The sequence below is a fragment of the Sorex fumeus genome, unplaced genomic scaffold (genome assembly GCF_029834395.1).
Source record: "Sorex fumeus unplaced genomic scaffold, SorFum_2.1 ptg000029l, whole genome shotgun sequence".
NCBI classification, from domain to species: Eukaryota; Metazoa; Chordata; class Mammalia; order Eulipotyphla; family Soricidae; genus Sorex; species Sorex fumeus.
The window spans coordinates 11,868,696-11,886,740 of NW_026606086.1; the positions used below are offsets into that span (position 1 = coordinate 11,868,696).

At 45.2% G+C, this 18,045-nt stretch overlaps 1 protein-coding gene across 2 annotated transcripts in view; it reads right to left on the minus strand.

The window, feature by feature from the left end:
- Positions 1-2,676: 2,676 nt before the first annotated feature.
- DNAAF4 (dynein axonemal assembly factor 4) overlaps positions 2,677-18,045 on the minus strand; it is a 62,608-nt gene continuing 47,239 nt past the window's right edge. Inside the window, exons 7-9 of one of the 2 annotated variants that reach the window (XM_056115394.1) lie at positions 6,792-6,945; positions 4,721-4,826; positions 2,677-3,143 (exon numbers count right to left, since the gene is read on the minus strand). In XM_056115394.1, coding sequence (XP_055971369.1) covers positions 3,031-3,143; positions 4,721-4,826; positions 6,792-6,945 — 373 coding nt within the window. In that variant the 3' untranslated portion in view covers positions 2,677-3,030. The remainder of the gene's footprint in view (positions 3,144-4,720; positions 4,827-6,791; positions 6,946-18,045) is intronic. The other variant, XM_056115395.1, reaches the window with a different exon arrangement.

Consider the following 18,045-nt stretch of genomic DNA (forward strand, 5'->3'; position numbering starts at 1 on the left):
ACTCACATTTTAAAAATTATTGTTCAAAGAAAAAGAGTAAGGCTATTTTAGAAATCATCTGAATGGCAAGTGATCACATACTGAAAAAAAAAAAAAAGGAAAAAAAAACCTTTTTCTTTCCTAAAATGCAACCAGAATGGTTACAATCACTCTATACAAAAGAGAAATGCTATACATGGAAAGTATCATGTTAAGTGAAATGAGTCAGAAAGAGAGGGGTAGACATAGAAAGATTGCACTCATTCGTGGAATATAAAGTTAACAGAATGGGAGACTAACACCCAAGGATAGTAGAGATAAGTACCAGGATTACTCCACAGCTTAGAAGCTGGGGGGAAAGGCAGTTCAGATAGAGAAGGGACCACCAAGTAAAGGGAGCTAGGAGGACCCACTCGAGATGGGAGATGCGAGCTGAAAGTAGACTACAGACCGAACATGAGGGCCACTTAATACCTTTACTGCAAACCACAACACCCTAAAGGGCGGGGGGAGAGAGAGAGAGAGAGAGAGAGAGAGAGAGAGAGAGAGAGAGAGAGAGAGAGAGAGAGAGAGAGATGGAGGGGACAGGGTTGGGGTGGTAGGAGGGATATACTGGGACCATTGGTGGTGGAAAACGGGCACTGGTGGAGGGATGGGTACTCAACCCCTGTATGACTGAAACGCAAGCACGGTAGTTTGTAAGTCTGTAACTGTACCTCACGGTGATTCACTAATAAAAAATGGGGGAAAAAAGGGAAATGTTATAGTTCATTTTCCTGGGTGGCACATAAAATGCTCCAGTTGATTTTGGAGGTACTCCCCAAAGTACAGATCTTCCAGGTGGAAGAGGCAAGCAGGGAATAAGGCCGGTGGCTGCCTCCGGTGACTCCAGAGATGCCTGGGAGGCTGGGACTGGTGAGGCCCCCATGCCCTGGCTCCCTGAGGACTGGCAGCGTAGGAGAGTCCTGGAGTCAGTCTGCTCTTTGCAGGAAGAAGCAAAGCCAGTTCTAATTTCTACTCAGGTTCCCAGGTCACTGGACTGAGGAGAGAGAGGAACCGAGAGGGAGGGAGAGAGAAAACTGGATTTTTCCAAAGGGGAGGGAGTCAGGGTAAGTCCTCCTATAAAGGGAAAAAAAGGAATGACAAGCTTCTGGCTGGAGTGAAGACAGTCTCAATGTGGGGAATGAGGCCTGCCTGCCTTTAAAGATCACAGTTGGGGCTGGAGTGATAGTACAGTGGCTAGGGCGTTTGTCTTGCACCCAGCCAACCCGGGTTCGATTTCCAGCATCCCATGGGCCCCCGAGCACCACCAGGGGTAATTCCTGAGTGCAGAGCCAGGAGTAACCCCTGTGCATAGCCGGGTATGACCCCAAAAGCAAAAAAAATAATAAAAAATTAAAAAAAAGCTCACAGTCTCGCCAGGGGACTCTCCAATAGAAAGAACTTGGATTTCTGAGAGTCAGTTTAGAAATTCTTACCACAGTCCCTCCTTTCTTCTGAGGGTCTCTACCATTCTCTGGGTGAGGCTTCAGCTCTGCCTCTCCAAAGAGCTTAGTACTTATTTGCTTTTCAAAAAGGTTCCAACCTTCCTGCTTCCAGACTGCTACAGGCTTGGTCTCTAAGCAATTTCTTTAAATCATATTTCGGTTTTATTACTTCCAGAAAAACCCCTTGCCAACTCCCCTGACAGCTGCAACAAACCGTCTTGTGCATAATCTCTCCTCAAGACAAATTTAGAAGTCACAGAATGGTGCTGAGCAATGCTAACATCAGTTTTGTTTATATTGGGCCCCACCTGCAGTGTGCAGCCTTCTCCCAGTATGGGTGGGGACAGCCGTGTTCAGGGACCGTGCCCTTCTTTCTGCTAGCCCCTTGCATGCAAATCATGGGCTCAGCCCCCTGTTCTAGCTCTCCAGCCTGGCTAGCATACTATACTAAATTAACATTTCACCTTTTGCTTACTTTTTTTTTCCCTCCAGGGAATGTCAAGGTATTAAAAATAGACTTACTAGGAAAATCAATCTTCATCAGACAGTGATGAAAATGTCAATGTTTAGGGGGTATGCTGCCCATAACATTTATTTTGCATTGCCAGGGATCAAATCCAGTTATCTCAGATATGCAAAGCAAGAGCTCTAATGTTGAGCTATCTCAGCAGCCCTCACACTGCCCAGAACTTCACAGAACTACAAAGGTTAGGTTCTGGTACTGGAGAGAGTGCACAGGAGGGAGGTTGCTTGACTTGCACATGACCAACCTGGGTTCAGATTCAATCCTGGCATCTCATATCCCCTGGGCACTGCCAGGAGTGATCCCTGGACCCAGAGCACTGAGCACAGCCGGGTGTGACAACCCTGTCCCCACCCTGCAACTAAAATCAGATTCTGTGCATTTAGGAGCTAAGTGACAACATCAATATTTGCCTGTTAGCCATTCAGATCACTAAAAATTATATTTAATATAAGCAAAACAGGGGCTGGAGAGATAGCACAGCGGGTAGGGCATTTGCCTTGCACGCAGCTGACCCGGGTTCGATTCCCAGCATCCCATACGGTCCCCTGAGCACCGCCAGGAGTAACTCCTGAGTGCAGAGCCAGGAGTGACCCCTGTGCATTGCCAGGTGTGACCCAAAAAGCAAAAAAAAAATATATATATATATATATATAAGCAAAACATTTTATAAACATAATCCTTTATTTAAAATTCTACTTTGTTCAAAAAAGAATCAGTAAGTATCCTAGTATTTATCATACCAACAAACATTTGGTTGATTATAAGGACAATGTGGTTAAACAACAAATAATATATGAATATGTTAATATGAAACAAAGAACTGAACAAGATTATTCTTATTTTGATTATTTAGAAATCATTCAACTAAAGCGTTTAATTTTGTAGAGATTTATAATAGTTTCCCTCTAGAGAACTAGAACAGCAACAAGAAAATTATTTTGCATAGTCACTATTCATGAAACAGATACATATTCCAGTACTCTCAGTTAATTTTGAAAAACTGAAAATACCTAGTACATACAGAGCTCCTTCTAGTAGTCAGTAAGACTTTAGTTCTGTTCCTTGAATTATATTCCGAATGTTCTCAGCATCTTTTTGTACAATTTTGTTGGATGGATCAATCTTAAGTGCAGCTTCATAATCCTGTAGGCCTAGATTTATATAACAATAATGATTTAAAGAAGATACTTTATAAACATATATCCCCTAAACATGGCTGACCCAGGTTTGGTCCCAGGCATCCCATATGGTCTCCTGAGCACCACCAGGAGTAATTCCTGAGCTTAGAGTCAGGAGTAAGCCCTGAGCATCTCCAGTCAATCAATCAATCAATCAATCAATGAAAAAATAAATAGTAAGGGCATAGTTCAAAACAAGAAGCAACTTTTTTGGTTTGAGGGTTGCTGCAACAGGACTATCCCCGGTGGTGCTCAGGGCTTATTTGGCTCTACTTGTGCTCAGTGATCTGCCCTGAGCTTGGGGGACCATATGTGGTATCCACTGTACTACCTCTCCAGCACCATATTTTATTTTTATTTTGCAATACCAACAGTCAAACTCAGGGCTCATGCATAGAAAGCATGTGTTTCGTCACTAGGACACGTGCTCATCCTTGATTCAATAGTTTTAACTTGCTTCTACAAAAAATAAAATTTTTAATGGGGGTGGGGTGGGCATTAGGCCACATGGGATGGGGCTCAGAGGCCACTCCTGGGGATGCTAGAACCATCCAGTGCCAGGGATTGAACACAGTCACTTCACATACAAAGCACGTGCTTGTGATTCAGCCCTTTGAGCTCTTTTTTTCAAAAAGAATTTAATTGAATCAATGTGAGATAGCCTATTACAAAGCTGTTCGTGATTGTGTTTTAGTCATACAGTGATTCAACACCCATCCCTACACCAGCATATATTTATTTCCCAGCACCAATGTCTCCAGTTCCCCGCCCATCACCCCTAACCCCCCACCCCCACCCCCTCTCTCTCTGTGTGTCTCTCTCTCTCCTTCTTTTTGGGTCACACCCGGTGATGCTCAGGGGTTACTCCTGACTCTGCACTCAGGAGTCACCCCTGGCGGTGCTCGGGGGACCATGTGGGATGCTGAAAATCGAACCTGGGTCGGCCACATGCAAGGCAAATGCCCTACCTGCTGTGCTATTGCGCCAGCCCCTCTCTCTCTTTCTCTCTCTCTCTCTCTCTCTCTCTCTCTCTACCTCTCTCCTCTCTCTCCCTCCCTTTCTCTCTTAAACTCTTTCTCTCTCTCCCTCTCTCTCCCTCCTTTTTCCTTTTAGCTCTTTGACCTCTCTCTCTCTCTCTCTCTCTCTCTCTCTCTCTCTCTCTCTCTCTCTTCCACCCCCCCTTTTTAGCCCTTTGAGTTTCATCTCTGGTCCCCAAAAATGAAAATTTTCATTTGTTTGCTTTTGGGCCACATTCAGCAATGTTTCGGGGGTTACTCCCAGTTTGGTGTTTGAGGGACCGTATGGTGCTGGGAATCAAAACCAGGTGCACACACACACACACCCATATGCAAAGCATGTATTTAGTCCACTAAATTATTCTGTGAAATATTTTAATATTTCAAAATCATGTTTTATTTTATTTAAACTGCTGGAGTAAATGAAAGTTTAAAAATATAAAATAATGGAGTCCTAAAAAGTCATTATCTTAAATAACCCCATTGTTGTTAAGCATGACCTGAAGCTGAAGCCTGCCCCCATCACTTTCTTACCTTCAATGTACAGTTCCAGCTGACAGAACGCTGTTCCCCGGCGCACGTGGGCCTTCATCCTTGCATTAGCATTGTCCGCAACAGGTGGCATGAGTAATTCTAGTGCCTTCCCCAAAAAATGATTAGTGAAGACAAAATTTCTAACTTAAATAATAATAATAACTTAAACAATACATGGTAACTTCAAAACACGTCTCACCCAGGGTCAGAGCAATAGTACGCAGGTAGGGCACTTTCCTTGCATGGGGCTCGCCTGGGATTCAGTCCCTCACATTCCATAACATTTCTCAAGCATCACCAGGAGTTAATTCCTGAGGGTAGAGCCAGGAGTAACCCATGAGCACTGCCGGGGGTGGCCCAACCAAAGAATAAATAAATAATTAAAAAAATAAAAAGAGTGTTTTCCACATAAGTTTTTGGCTTAGCAGGCAAAGCAGCTGATCAAATACATGTATCTTTATCTATGTTAAAAAAAAACACACACACACACTGTCAAGTTGTTTTGCTCCTACATGAGTTCCAAACCCTGGTGCCCGAAGTTCTGATTTATTATTTGTAACCTGTACATTTTCTATAAGGAGTGACTAAATAATACTTATGGTCTTTTATATTGAAATTGGATGATCCTGTTCATTCATCATTAAAATAATTATCTATAAAATAAAAACACTGTTAGGACACTCCAGTCTGAAGTCAGCCACACTCCAGGGTGGGTGCACAGTATCTCCTTTACAGCAGTCGGCCTGGAGTTACTGTGTCTTTGGGGATGGGTGGAGAGAATGCTCATTTCTCTCTCTCTTTCAGTCTTCGGAGAATCCTATACTCTCCTTAAAATTGGTAATCCTCCCTATAAAGGACACTCACTGTAAAACTATTTTACCTTATTAAAATAACCATATGTAGGTGAATACATATGGTTACAAAAACATGTGGTTCCATGAAAGATGACATATGTACATGGTTACACATTCATAGGACCACTTAAAGCAAATGTATGTATGCACACACATATACTTGTACATACATATAAGCACATGCAATCAAATCTTCAGTGGTTTAATGATATCAGGTATAGAGATATAATTGCTTCCTCCATATGCTCAATCTCAAAGAGACACATAAGATATTTTGTATGTGAGCCAGAGCGATAGTACAGCAGAAAGGGGTTTGCCTTGCACATAGCCAACCCAGGCTAAAACCCCAGTATCTCATTTGGTCTCCCAAGCAGCACCTGGAACACTCCTTGAACACAGAGCCAGGAGTAACCCCTGAGCATCACCAGGTAAGGCCCCAAAACAAAACAAAAATAAACAAAATAATAAAATAAAGAAGATTCTGCATGTAATTTCCCCCTTAAGGCAAATTTCCCCCGTAAAGGGTCATAGCTGAAAGGGCTGAGGCATCTGCCTTGCACGTAGGAGTCAAGGGTCAATATGTAGCAGTAAGCAAAATGATTCTTAAAACCTTTCATTTCATTTATTTAGATTTAAAAGAAAAGAAAGAAAGATAAAGGTGGTACTGGAGTGATAGTACAGAGAATATTGTCCTGCCTTGCATGCGGCCATGGAGTTCACTCCTAGAATCCCATCTAATGGTCCCCAGAGCACTGCCAGGAGTAATTCCTGAGTACAGAACCAGGAGTAAGCCTTGAGCACCACTGGGTGTAGCCCCCAAACAAAAACAAAAGATAAAGGCATAAAGATAAAAGATAAAAGATAAAGGCATCATTTAAACCAATAAATAGGAGAATCACCCTGTAGATTTCCTTTTTCATTTGATTTGACTTGTGATCAAAGCTAGGGCCTTCCACAGGTAAGGCTCATTCATTAAACCAAATTCCCAGGCCTCTAAAGGTGAGTCTTGTGTTCTGGTGGGGAGGGAGCTTGGCTGGGGTACGAGAGTTACTAGAGTTATACCTGTCAGTGATTCTGAGGCCACACAGTGCTGGGAATCCAGCACGGGGGCCCTGTGTGGGCCAGGACTGTGCTCTAGCTCCCTGAGACATCTCCCCAGCCCAGGGGAATTCCCATTTTAAGACACTATAAGCAAGGAGGCAAACGAAGAAACGTACCTTAGAAGAGTCCTCAATGGCCTTGTGTAAGTTTTTCAGTTTCAAGTGACAAGCAGCACGATTCAAATACAACAGTGGAGTCTTGTTATTTAGTCTTATGGCTAAGTTGTATGCATTAATAGCTGCCAAATAGTTTTCTGTTGCAAACAATTTGCTAATGGGGCAGAAACAGAAAAGAAAAGCAATGCTAACACTGAAACAGAAACCCGGAAGTAATATGTAAGGAAACCTGGCATATGGAAGAGCTGACCTTTCCTTCCTTTTTCTCCTTTTGAATTTTGGGCCACACTCAATGGTTCCCAGGGCTTACTCCCAGATCTGCATTCAGGGGTCACTCTTGGCTGTGATCAGGGGCCAGGGATCAAACTGTGGTCAGCTGCATAAAAGGAAAGAGCCTTGATCACTATACTATCTTGCTGGCCCACAGAGAACCCCAGACCAAGGTAATCTGAAGAGAATTCATATAAACAAACCTCGCCCACCTGGAACAGCCTCTGTGTTTTCTAGAACTTGTCTCTGTCCATCTCTGTCTCTCACTCTCTTCCCTCACTCTTCTTCTTTCCCTCAGTCTTCCCTCATATTTCTCGAAATATAACTATTTTACTAAAAAAAAAAAAAATCCTTTTCCAGGTGAGCTGTGTCCCAGCTGGCACCAACGAGACCTTTTTGGGAGGAGCCAGAGGTTAGTTCCATCCTTCCGGCCCAGCCTGGGCCATGTGACAGCCCCTCGTCTGATTTCACACTGCTCAATTATGATTCCTATCAGGGAAGAGCCTGGCAAGCTCCTAGTGGCACATCCGATATGCCAAACACAGTAACAATTTCCCCTGACCCTGAAAGAGCCTCCAATGTGGCAGCGTTGGGAAGGACGAGTAAGGAGAGATTGCTAAAATCTCAGGGCTGGGATCAATGGAGACGTTACTAGGGTCTGCTCAGGCAAATCTATGAACAACGGGATGACAGTGATATGGTGATACAGTGATCAGGGAAGGAGAATTCCCAGCCTAATTGCTCCTTGAGTCCTGGGTGGGGGTGAGAGTGGGGGACCAACTGCAGAGCGGGGGGCACTTCCAACACAGCGGGGAAGAAGGGAAGATGCAGAGAATCCCACCAAACTCCACAAGCAAAGACAAAAATGCAGAAGGCTCAACCAATGCACCGAATTCTCAGACAATGACTTCAGTGACACCACAGGAAGGATGTTTAATGAGCTCAAAAAAAAATAATGGCACAGGTAGTTGCAAGACATAAGACATTATGCGAAATGAAATGAGAAAACTATAAACAGAAATGACAGAAACAAAGAGAGTCATCGATAAGAAAACTCCATAGAAACACTAAGCAGTAGAATAATAGCACTGTAGCACTATCCTTGATTTGCTCGAGCGGGCACCAGTAATGTCTCCATTGTAAGACTTGTTACTGTTTTTGGCATATCGAATATGCCACGGGGAGCTTGCCAGGCTCTGCCATGCGGACGGGATACTCTCAGTAGCTTGCAAGACTCTCCGAGAGGGACAGAAGAATGGAACCCGGATCAGCCGCAAGCAAGGCAAACGCCCTACCCGCTCACTTGCAAGAAGTGTTAAATGAGTTTCTTTGAAAGGCAAGACAGCGGTCAGAGCAGTAGTACAGAGGGGAGGGCACCTCTGTTGCATGCGGGTAACCCAGGTCTAACCCAGGTCTAACCCCCAGCACCACATACAATCAGTCCCCTGAGCCCTGACAGGAATGATCCTGAGCACCAACCCAGGAGACACCCTGAGCATTGCCGGGTGTGGCCCAAATCACCATACTCTTTCAGTTCAAATCTTCCAAATTCTCTCCAAAGAAATGTATGCAATTGAAGGACTGATTGACTGATTTTGTGGTGTTCTGAACACACTATGAACATGAACCGTGATAGAGCCCAAAAGTGCTTGAAGTACATGCTTGGGCTTTGTAAAATCTTATCTCGCAGAAAGCAGAGCAGCTGGGATCACACGGTGCATGTGGGGTGCCAGTGACTTAAACTCATGACCAATCATATACTTCTAGGCAGGCAATCTAAGTCCCTGCCCTATTCCTCAATCCTAAAGGATTTTTATTGAGAGGCAGGGGAGGGTCAGGGGGTTCTCCCAGTTGATGCTCAGGCCTCTCTCCCAGCGGCGCTGAGAGAAGCATTCAGTGCTGGGGATCAAACCCGAATTATCTGCATGAGAAATTCAAAGGGCCGGGTGCATTCTCTGCTCTATTACAGTCAGCAGCGACTTCACTCTGGGCTGATTTTCCGTGAGTGTAAGATGTATGCAGAATTCAAGGTGTTGCATTCAGGTGTGATTTTTAATTAGAAGAAAAACTGAACCATATCTTTTGGTGCATATCTCTATCTTACTCCCCTCTCCCTTCTCTCTCTCTCTCTCTCTCTCTCTCTCTCTCTCTCTCTCTCTCCCTCTCCCCCCCCCCCCGCCCTCCCTCCCCTCTCCCTCCTGTCTCTCCCTCCCTCCCCTCCCCTATTATGTGGTCACAATCATAGGGGTAAAGTTCTTTCCCTCAGGGGATACTTCTTTTTTTTTTAAAAAATGTTTATTGAATTGCCATGAGAAAAGTTACAATGCTTTCAGGTTTAAGTCTCAATCATACAATGATCAAACACCCATCTCAGGGGATACTTCTTCTAGGACAGATTCTCATTCAGCAGGACGCCCCACCCTAGAGCAGAATCCCATGGGTGTGTTTCTCCTCTCCTTGTCCAACAACATATAAGCAGTCATAATATTAATCATTTTGTATGGACACAGTAAGAGATACATTAAGTTTATAGAATTGCTCTCCTGGGGTCATCTCCATCTCAGACTACAGTGCTCAGGCCAGATTAGTCTTTCCTATTCTTAGTAGGGTCCTTATCTCATGGTTACTTTTGGATCATGACAGCATTTGTCCATGATCAAGCTCTTAACTTATAGTTAAGAATCGTGGCACTTTGGCCTGGCCCATTTCGATGCCAGGGTAGCTCACAGCTTGCCGTGGGTCCATTCAGTCCCTCGATGGGACCCGGGTCCTGGGGTGCTAGGAACTAAAGGCAGCTGAGGCTTAAGTCAAGAAAGCAGATGCCAGGAGTGAATAATATTCAAAGCCAATTAAATCCCAAATTACAAAAACATAATATTAACTGTCTTCCTGTATCTATACAAAAGGACATTGTTTTAAAGTAAACTATTCAAAAGATATAAGGAGAAGAGAAAGGAGAAGAGAAAAGCTTACAATACAGGTTCAATGTCATAGAAGGATCTCACCTTACAAATTAACAGAGTTTGATTAGGGGAAAAGCTGATTAACTGGTTGGGGAAGAGAGCACAGGGAAGTGCTTACAGATAAACAAAGGAATGGGAGTGACTCACCAGCACTGTGATGGGTGTAACCTGATAAGCCTAAACTCATTGTGGCAAGGGAGAAAGGACAATCGATTGTTATCCTACACTTTCCCATCTCACTGAGAGAGAACACAGCAGGTAAGGCTCTTGACTTAATCAGAGGCAACAAAGGTTTGATCCTCAGCAGCACATCTGGCCTCCAAGCCCTGCAAGGAATGATCCCTGAGGAGCAACAGCAGGATGCCACCCCAAACAAAGAAACAACAACAGCAAAAAACTTGCCTTGGGGCCTGGAATGTTACTCAGTGGTAGAGCACCTGTCTTGCATGCATGATAACCTAGGTTCAATTCCTGGAACCCCCAAGCAAAAGAAAAAAAAAAAAGGGCAATAGTTCTTATGTAGTAAATTTAAACATGGACGTTAATAACTATGATTTCTTCCCTAATTCCAAATCAGGTAATGTCACGTGAGAATAATTAAACAAAAATACTCATTCAACACACACTGAATCATTTTTAGACGAGTGTACAGCAATAATTTCAAAAGAGACATGGACAATCACAAACATTCCTATCATTTTTATGAGAGTCAAGTGGCTGGCTTTCCTTTGTAAAGAAAAAAACAGTTCCAGACCAGAGAGGTAGTACAATGGGCAAGGTGCTTGCCTTGCACGCAGCCAACCCAGGTTCAATCCCCTGTATCCCTGAGCCTCTCCAGGAGATCCCTAAGCACAGAGCCAGGAGTGGGCCCTGAGCACTGCTAAGTGTGGCCCCTAAGAAAATGATGAAAGAAAGAAAGAAAGAAAGAAAGAAAGAAAGAAAGAAAGAAAGAAAGAAAGAAAGAGAGAAAGAGAGAAAGAGAGAGAGAAAGAAAGAAAGAAAGAAAGAAAGAAAGAAAGAAAGAAAGAAAGAAAATGAGGAAAGAAAGAGGAGGAAGGGAGAGAGAAAGTGAGGGAGGAAAGGAGAAGGAGAGGGGAAGGGAGGGAAGGAGAGAAGGAAGGAAGGAAGGAAGGAAGGAAGGGAGGGGGGGGAGGGAGGGAGGGAAGGAGTAGGGAAGGAGGGAGGGTTGGTTGATCTCATCAGCAATGTCCAAAGAGGACCAAGATCTAAGCATGGGAAGCAACAAGAAACTGGAAAGATGAGAAAGAAGTGAAGAAGGGGCCGAGTGTCAGGGCGATGCTCAGGGCTCTGCAGGGGGTAGCCCTGGGCTCAGCCTCATGCTCACCTAGGCCAGGGCTGGAGGCTGCCGGGTGGCATCCAGACAGACAAACCGGAAAGTGGGTACAGCACAGAGGTCTGGGAAATCGGGGTTAGAGAGACTTGAACATGATGAAGGCAGGTACACAGGAAAAGGCTCTTGGCAATGAAACTTAGGTCAACAAAATTTCTGGGAAGGAAAGTTCTAAGGTTGATCCACCTGATAAGACCTTCAGCAGACCCTGAGATTGGGCCCCTCCCCATGAAGGAAATTCCTGGAATACCCTCAGACCTCTCCCTTAATCCGATTAACTTTAGTGATTCAGCCCAGAGAAGGCTTCAGAACGTTCCAGACCAAGACATGCCAACAAGATACTTCATAAAAACTACCTTGAACAAAGGACGGGCACATATGCTGCCCGAGCCCCTGTGCTGCTTGCGCCCACATGGCCAAGCACATGTGGTGTCTGAGCACATGTGTCACCCACATCTCCCCTCTTGAGATGTATTCTTTCATGCTTTCGTGTCTAATGCTAGGATGTGTGTAGTGGTCTCTACGCCCTTGGAGAAGCCCGGGTTCTCTCTTGAGCTCACTCTTCCTTCCTTCCTTCCTTCCTTCCTTCCTTCCTTCCTCTCTCTCTCTTTCTTTCTCTTTCTCTCTTTTTTTCTGTCTCTTCTCTCCCTCTCCCTCCCCCACACACACCTTCAAAATCCTCCAAATAAAATTTGTTTACTGCTTGTCTACTCCTGAAATTTTTTTCTGCAAGGCGAGACAAGAACCCTGAAAACTCTGGGCAAGATCTGGGACTGTTTCTCCTTTCCTGCAAAGAGCAGCCTGAGTCGTGGCTCCCCAAGAAATCCCCTGGGTGACGGGGATCCACTCCTGTGCCTGGCAGACCATGCGGACTTCAGACATGGCTCACAGCCACCGGTGGGGCTGGCGGGACTCATCGCAGACTTTCCCAGTCCCAGTCAAGATAAGTACCAGGAGGTTCGCTCCATGGCTTGGAGGCCAACCATACATGCTGGGGGAAAAGGCAGCTCAGATAGAGAAGGGAACACGAAATAAAGTGTGTTGGGAGGATCCACTCAGGATGGGAGATGCATGCTGAAAGAATGACCGAACATGATTGCCACCAAATACCTCTACTGCAAACCACAAAACCCAAAAGGAGAGAGAGAACAAAAGGGAATGCCCTGCCACAGAGGCAGAGTGGGGTGGGTGGGAGATGGGGTGGGGGTGGTGGGAGGAATACTGGGATCATTGGTGGTAGGGAATGGGCACTGGTGGAGGGATGGGTACTCAATTATTATATAGCTGAAACCCAAGCACAAAAATTTGTAAATCTACAACTGTAACACATGGTGTTTCACTAATAAGAATTTTAAAACTAAATAAATAAAAAATAAATAAAATTAAGTCCAGTCTTCAAGACCCACCTTGAAAGCAGAGGGAATATTAAACTTAATAAATTTTTAAAAAAAGAGAAAAAAAAACAGCCCTGGGAAAATGAAACAACGTATTTCCCAAGAGAAGGCAGCAGAGCAGTCTGGTTATAGGGGCATTCAGAACTGTCAGCAGCCACCTGCCCCTCAATGCACTGTCAAAGTCCTTTTACCTTCCAGACCCTTCTGCGAGTAGTAAGCGTTCCTGGGTGTCTCAGAGCGTCCTCAGCTGAGTTTCTGTGCCTCATCACTGCACATGAGCACGAGTTAGCATGCGGGATGCAGGACCAGGAAACTACATGCCAAACAAACACTGTTCTTCAAAAGAATCACAGATTATGAAATGCCAACAAACAAGCAACCGAACAAACTACTAATTATATCCAAGAAGCATCCTTGAGCATGGGTTATAAACTTTAAGTCAGACAAAAGACCACAGCCTAAGGGAAGAGCCTTGATTTCATACACAAAGACTTGGACCAGGCCGCAGTCAGCAGACCCGGCAGCTCTGTTCCCAAGGAAAGCAGCCACAGGGCACAGGGGGACAGGAGGACACATGTCCAGAGTCTCTGGAGTTCCTGCATGCCTCATGAGACATGCCCTGGCAGCTTTCATTTGGGACCATTTCTGAAAAGATGTTTATATGTCACAGAGTGTTGGAAGATAGAGCGTTTCCCTCTATGTAGCCTTGATACAGGCTCAATAAAAACAAAACACAGAGGCCGGAGTACTAGGACAGCAGAGAGGGCACTTGCCTTGTATGTCGCTGACATGGATTTGATTCCTGGCACCTCATACAGTTCTCTGAGCCACCAGGAGAGAACTCTGAGTGCAGTGCCAGGAGTCAGCCCTGAGCACTGCTAGATGTGCCCCCGCCCCCCCCCAAAAATTAAACACAATATATACTGATGGGACAATGGTTGGACAGAATTGCTGATCACCCTCCAACAAGAATTTGTGCTCAAAGAATCTATGAAACTTGACCTTGTCATAGCTACATAGATAACACTGGGTAACACTAGTATGAATTTAAATATGGGTAGCATATTAGATTATATTATGGGTTAACTTTTTTTTTTTCTTTTTGGGTCACACCCCGCAATGCACAGGGGTTACTCCTGGGTCTGCACTCAGGAATTACTCCTGGTGGTGCTCAGGGGACCATTTGGGATGCTGGGAATAGAACCCGGCTCAGCCACATGCAAGGCAAACGCCCTACCCACTGTACTATCACTCCAGCCCCATGAGTTAACTTTTTAGGTGTGATAATGGTTACAACCATGCAAAAGATACATGTTGAGACCTTTGCTGGTGCAAAGCATCTATGACTTACTATGATGCCTATGACTTACTTTCAAATGGTTTTGAAAAATAAATTATAACTCACACACACACACACACACAAATTTGTACAGGTGAGGCACTTGCCTTGCACGTGGCTGACCCAGGTTCGATCTCTAGCACCACAGAGGGCTTCCCCAAATCCTACCAAGTGTGGTCCCTGAGTATTGCCTGGTGTGGCCCAAAAAAGAAAATTAAAAAAAAAAGAATTGGTGTCCCTCAGCATGACCTCCCAGCAGCAGCCACTGCTGCGACTGTCCTGTGGGTGATGGAGTACTGTCTCTGCAGCCGTCCATGAAACTCAGGTATGGGCTAAAGCCCCACCATCTGCTGCCAGGACCCAAACTTTCCTTGCCAGGGCCCAGCTCCAGGTGAACAGACCTGAAGCAGGGGCACGTGAGAACTAAGAAAGAGACAGAAATAAGAGCAAAAAGGCATGGGGACAGGGGGCTGACAGCCTTGTATACTGAGAGCCTGACACTTCTCCACAAGCCGTATTTATTGCTTAGAACCAACATTCATTAAAAGAAGAACAATATTCTTTGGTCAGTGTAGGATAACATTAGTTTGTCCTTTCTCCCTTACCACAGGGAGCTTAGGTTTAGGGGGTTACCCAATCACAGTGCTCCTGAGTCACTCCCATTCCTCTGTTTATCTGTAAACTCTTCTCTGTGTTCTTCTCCCCAACCGTCTAATCACCTTTTCCCCTTAATCAGATTCTGTTAGCTTGTAATATCACATCCTTCTAAGGACACTGAACTTGTACTGTAAGTTATGTCTTTTACATAGTTTATTTTAAAGCAATGTCCTTTCTGTACGGACACAGGAAGACACTTAATATTATGCTTTTGCAACTTGGGAGTTGATTGACTTCGAATAATATTTACTCCTGGGCATCTGCTTTCTTGACTCAGTTGCCCTTAGTTCCTAGCACCCTAAAAGCAGGATCCTGACGAGGGACTGAATGGACTCAGGGCAAGTTGTGAGCTACTCTGGCATCAAAATGTGCCAGGCCCAAGCGCCATGATACTCAACTATAAGTTGAGGGCATGATCATGGACAAATGCTGTCATGATCCAAAAGTAACGACGAGACTAGGACCCTGCTGGGGTTAGGAAGAATAACCTGGCCTGAGGAATGTGGTCTAGAAAAATAGTGAGATGTCCTCAGGAAGAACCAAACTGTAAATTTATATCTCTTAATGTGCTCATGAAGAGATTTGAGTAGAAGTCATGGATAATCTTCTCCATTGCCGTTCTGGAGGATGTGATGGATCCATCAGGACATCGGAGGGCAGTCATCTTGGTCTTATAGTTGGCGAAGGACAGGCGGGCGTTACGAATACTTTTCCCGGCTTCTGCCGCATCTACCAGTACTTCTGCTCTTCTCTCTTTGAGGTCTTCCTTGATCGAATCTCTGCACTGCTTTGCGAGCTCGGACGTTAGCTTGCAGTTGCCTGAGGCATGCGCCAAACCACGCTGGCGAATTAGCTCAAGAGTTTTCGAAGATAGGCGATTTTTTGTGGCTATCTCTCTCTTGGCGTTCCTCGCACATTCATGGAGGTGCTGAACCAGTCGATCGTATTCCTCGTCAATGTTGTCAACAATGGCATCTTCCCATGTTGCCGCAATAGTACCAAAGAGTTCCCAGTTGGTGGTCATTCTGGGAGTTCTCTTTTTGAACTTTGCAGCCCTTTCTCCCCGCTCTGTGAAGTAGAATTTTGCACGAAGGAGACGGTGGTCTGATCCCGTTTGAAATTTTGGGACAACAGCGACATCAGTCAGGCAAAACCGTCGATTGAATATGATGTGGTCTATTTCGTTGTGGAATCGTCCACCGGGAGACTCCCATGTCCATCGTTTAGATTCTGCCTTCTGGAACTGTGAGTTACCATGAATGGTCTTGGTCGACATGATGAACTCAGACAGTCTCTCACCCTGTTCGTTCCATTCTAGGCCATGGGTCCCGATGTGAAGTTCTTCAGCTGATCTTCTCAGTCCTATCTTGGCATTAAAATCACCCACAATGATCTTGTAGAAGGTGTGGTCTTCTTTATAGAATTTCTCTAGCTCCATGTAGAACTTCTCGATTTCTCTTTCATCATAATGAGATGTTGGTGAGTAGACAACGAAGATAGAAACTGCAGGCAGTGAGCCACATCTATTCAAACGTAAACGTCCGATTCGGGTTGTTAGGCATTCGAATGAATCAATGCTCTTGGCCAAGTTTGTGTTAATAAGGACACCGACGCCTCCAACACCTCTTTTATCGCATGTTCTGAGGAACAATTTTTCTCCAGTGTCGAAAACGACATGGTGAGATTCGTGCCTTCTTGTCTCGGTCAGACCAATGATGTCGTACTTGATCATTCGCGCTTGTACCATCAGGTCCTCGATGGATGCATCTGATGCTAGCGTACGTGCATTGAAAGTACAGACGATCATTTTTGTCTTCCTTCGTTGTGGCAGCCTAGGTCGGCCTTGAGATTTTGTCGGCCTCTCCTTTCTCATCCTTCTCAGTGCTGCCATGTCGGTGAAGCCCTCAGGGTCAGGTGAATGAGACCAGTTGTAGTTACTGGTTTTGGCATATTGAATACACAGCGGATAGCTTGCCAGGCTCTTCCGTGCGGGCGGAATACTCTCGGTAGTTTGCCAGTCTTTCCGAGAGGGATAGAGGCTTTTGGGGTGACCTCTAATCACCCTTGTAGGTGTTACCATATTTGAACCCTATCAAATATGGTACGACAATTCCAGAAGATGGGTATTTAGTGTCTTATGATGTGTGCTTGCGGCCGCGCGGGTCCGGAAAGTGTCCTGGAGTGTGGCGATGGCTGGGTAGTGGAAGTAGTGTCGAGAGTGGAAGTCTCTTCGATAGCCATGTCCACTTGCCGACATACCAAATTCCACAGGATGGATATGTCGTTCCCAACGTTCTCCCTTCCGAAATCCGACACGCCATTTCGTAGGTAAAGAAACAAACAGCACCTGGCCCAGACAAGGTCAGACCTGAACACCTGAAGAACCTGCCGTCAGTACTCATCAATACACTGGCTCGGCTATTCACTCGCTACCTGTCTGAATGCAAGGTTCCGTCCCAATGGAAAACCAGCAGGACCATACTACTGTTCAAGAAGGGAGACATCCATGACACTGGCAACTATCGCCCCATCTGCCTATTGTCTGTCATCTACAAGTTGTTCACTCGAGTCATCCTAAATAGGATTGGCAGAACACTAGATGAAGGACAACCATGCGAGCAAGCTGTGTTCCGCAAAGGATTCAGCACCATCAACCATATCCACACGATAACCAAGCTCATTGAGGTTTCTCGGGAGTTCAAGATGCCGCTCTGTTTAACGTTCATTGATTTAAAGAAGGCCTTTGATTCTGTTGAGATGGAAGCAGTCATTGAAGCCCTAGCCAATCAGGGCATTCAAGCCCAATACATCAGGATCCTCCGTGAGCTGTATTGCGGATTCACTACTAGGATCTCACCATTCTACAAAGAAGTGATCGTTGATGTCAAGAGAGGGGTGCGGCAGGGTGATACCATTTCACCGAAACTCTTTGGTGCCACCCTCGAGAACATCATGCGACGACTGGAATGGGAAGGAATGGGAGTGAAGATAGATAGTCGGCAACTACACCACCTCTGCTTTGCTGATGACATTGTTTTAATAACACCAAACATCAGCCAAGTGGCACAAATGCTGGCCGACTTTGATCGTGAGTGTGGAAAGGTAGGACTACAGCTGAATCTTACGAAGACAATGTTTATGAGAAACAGCCTTGTTCCTGACGCTCCATTTGCTCTCAATGGAACGACCATCTCCGAATGCAACAGCTATGTGTACCTAGGTCGAGAGGTCAACATGACAAATGACCTGGCACCTGAGCTGCGCAGGAGGAAGAGAGCGG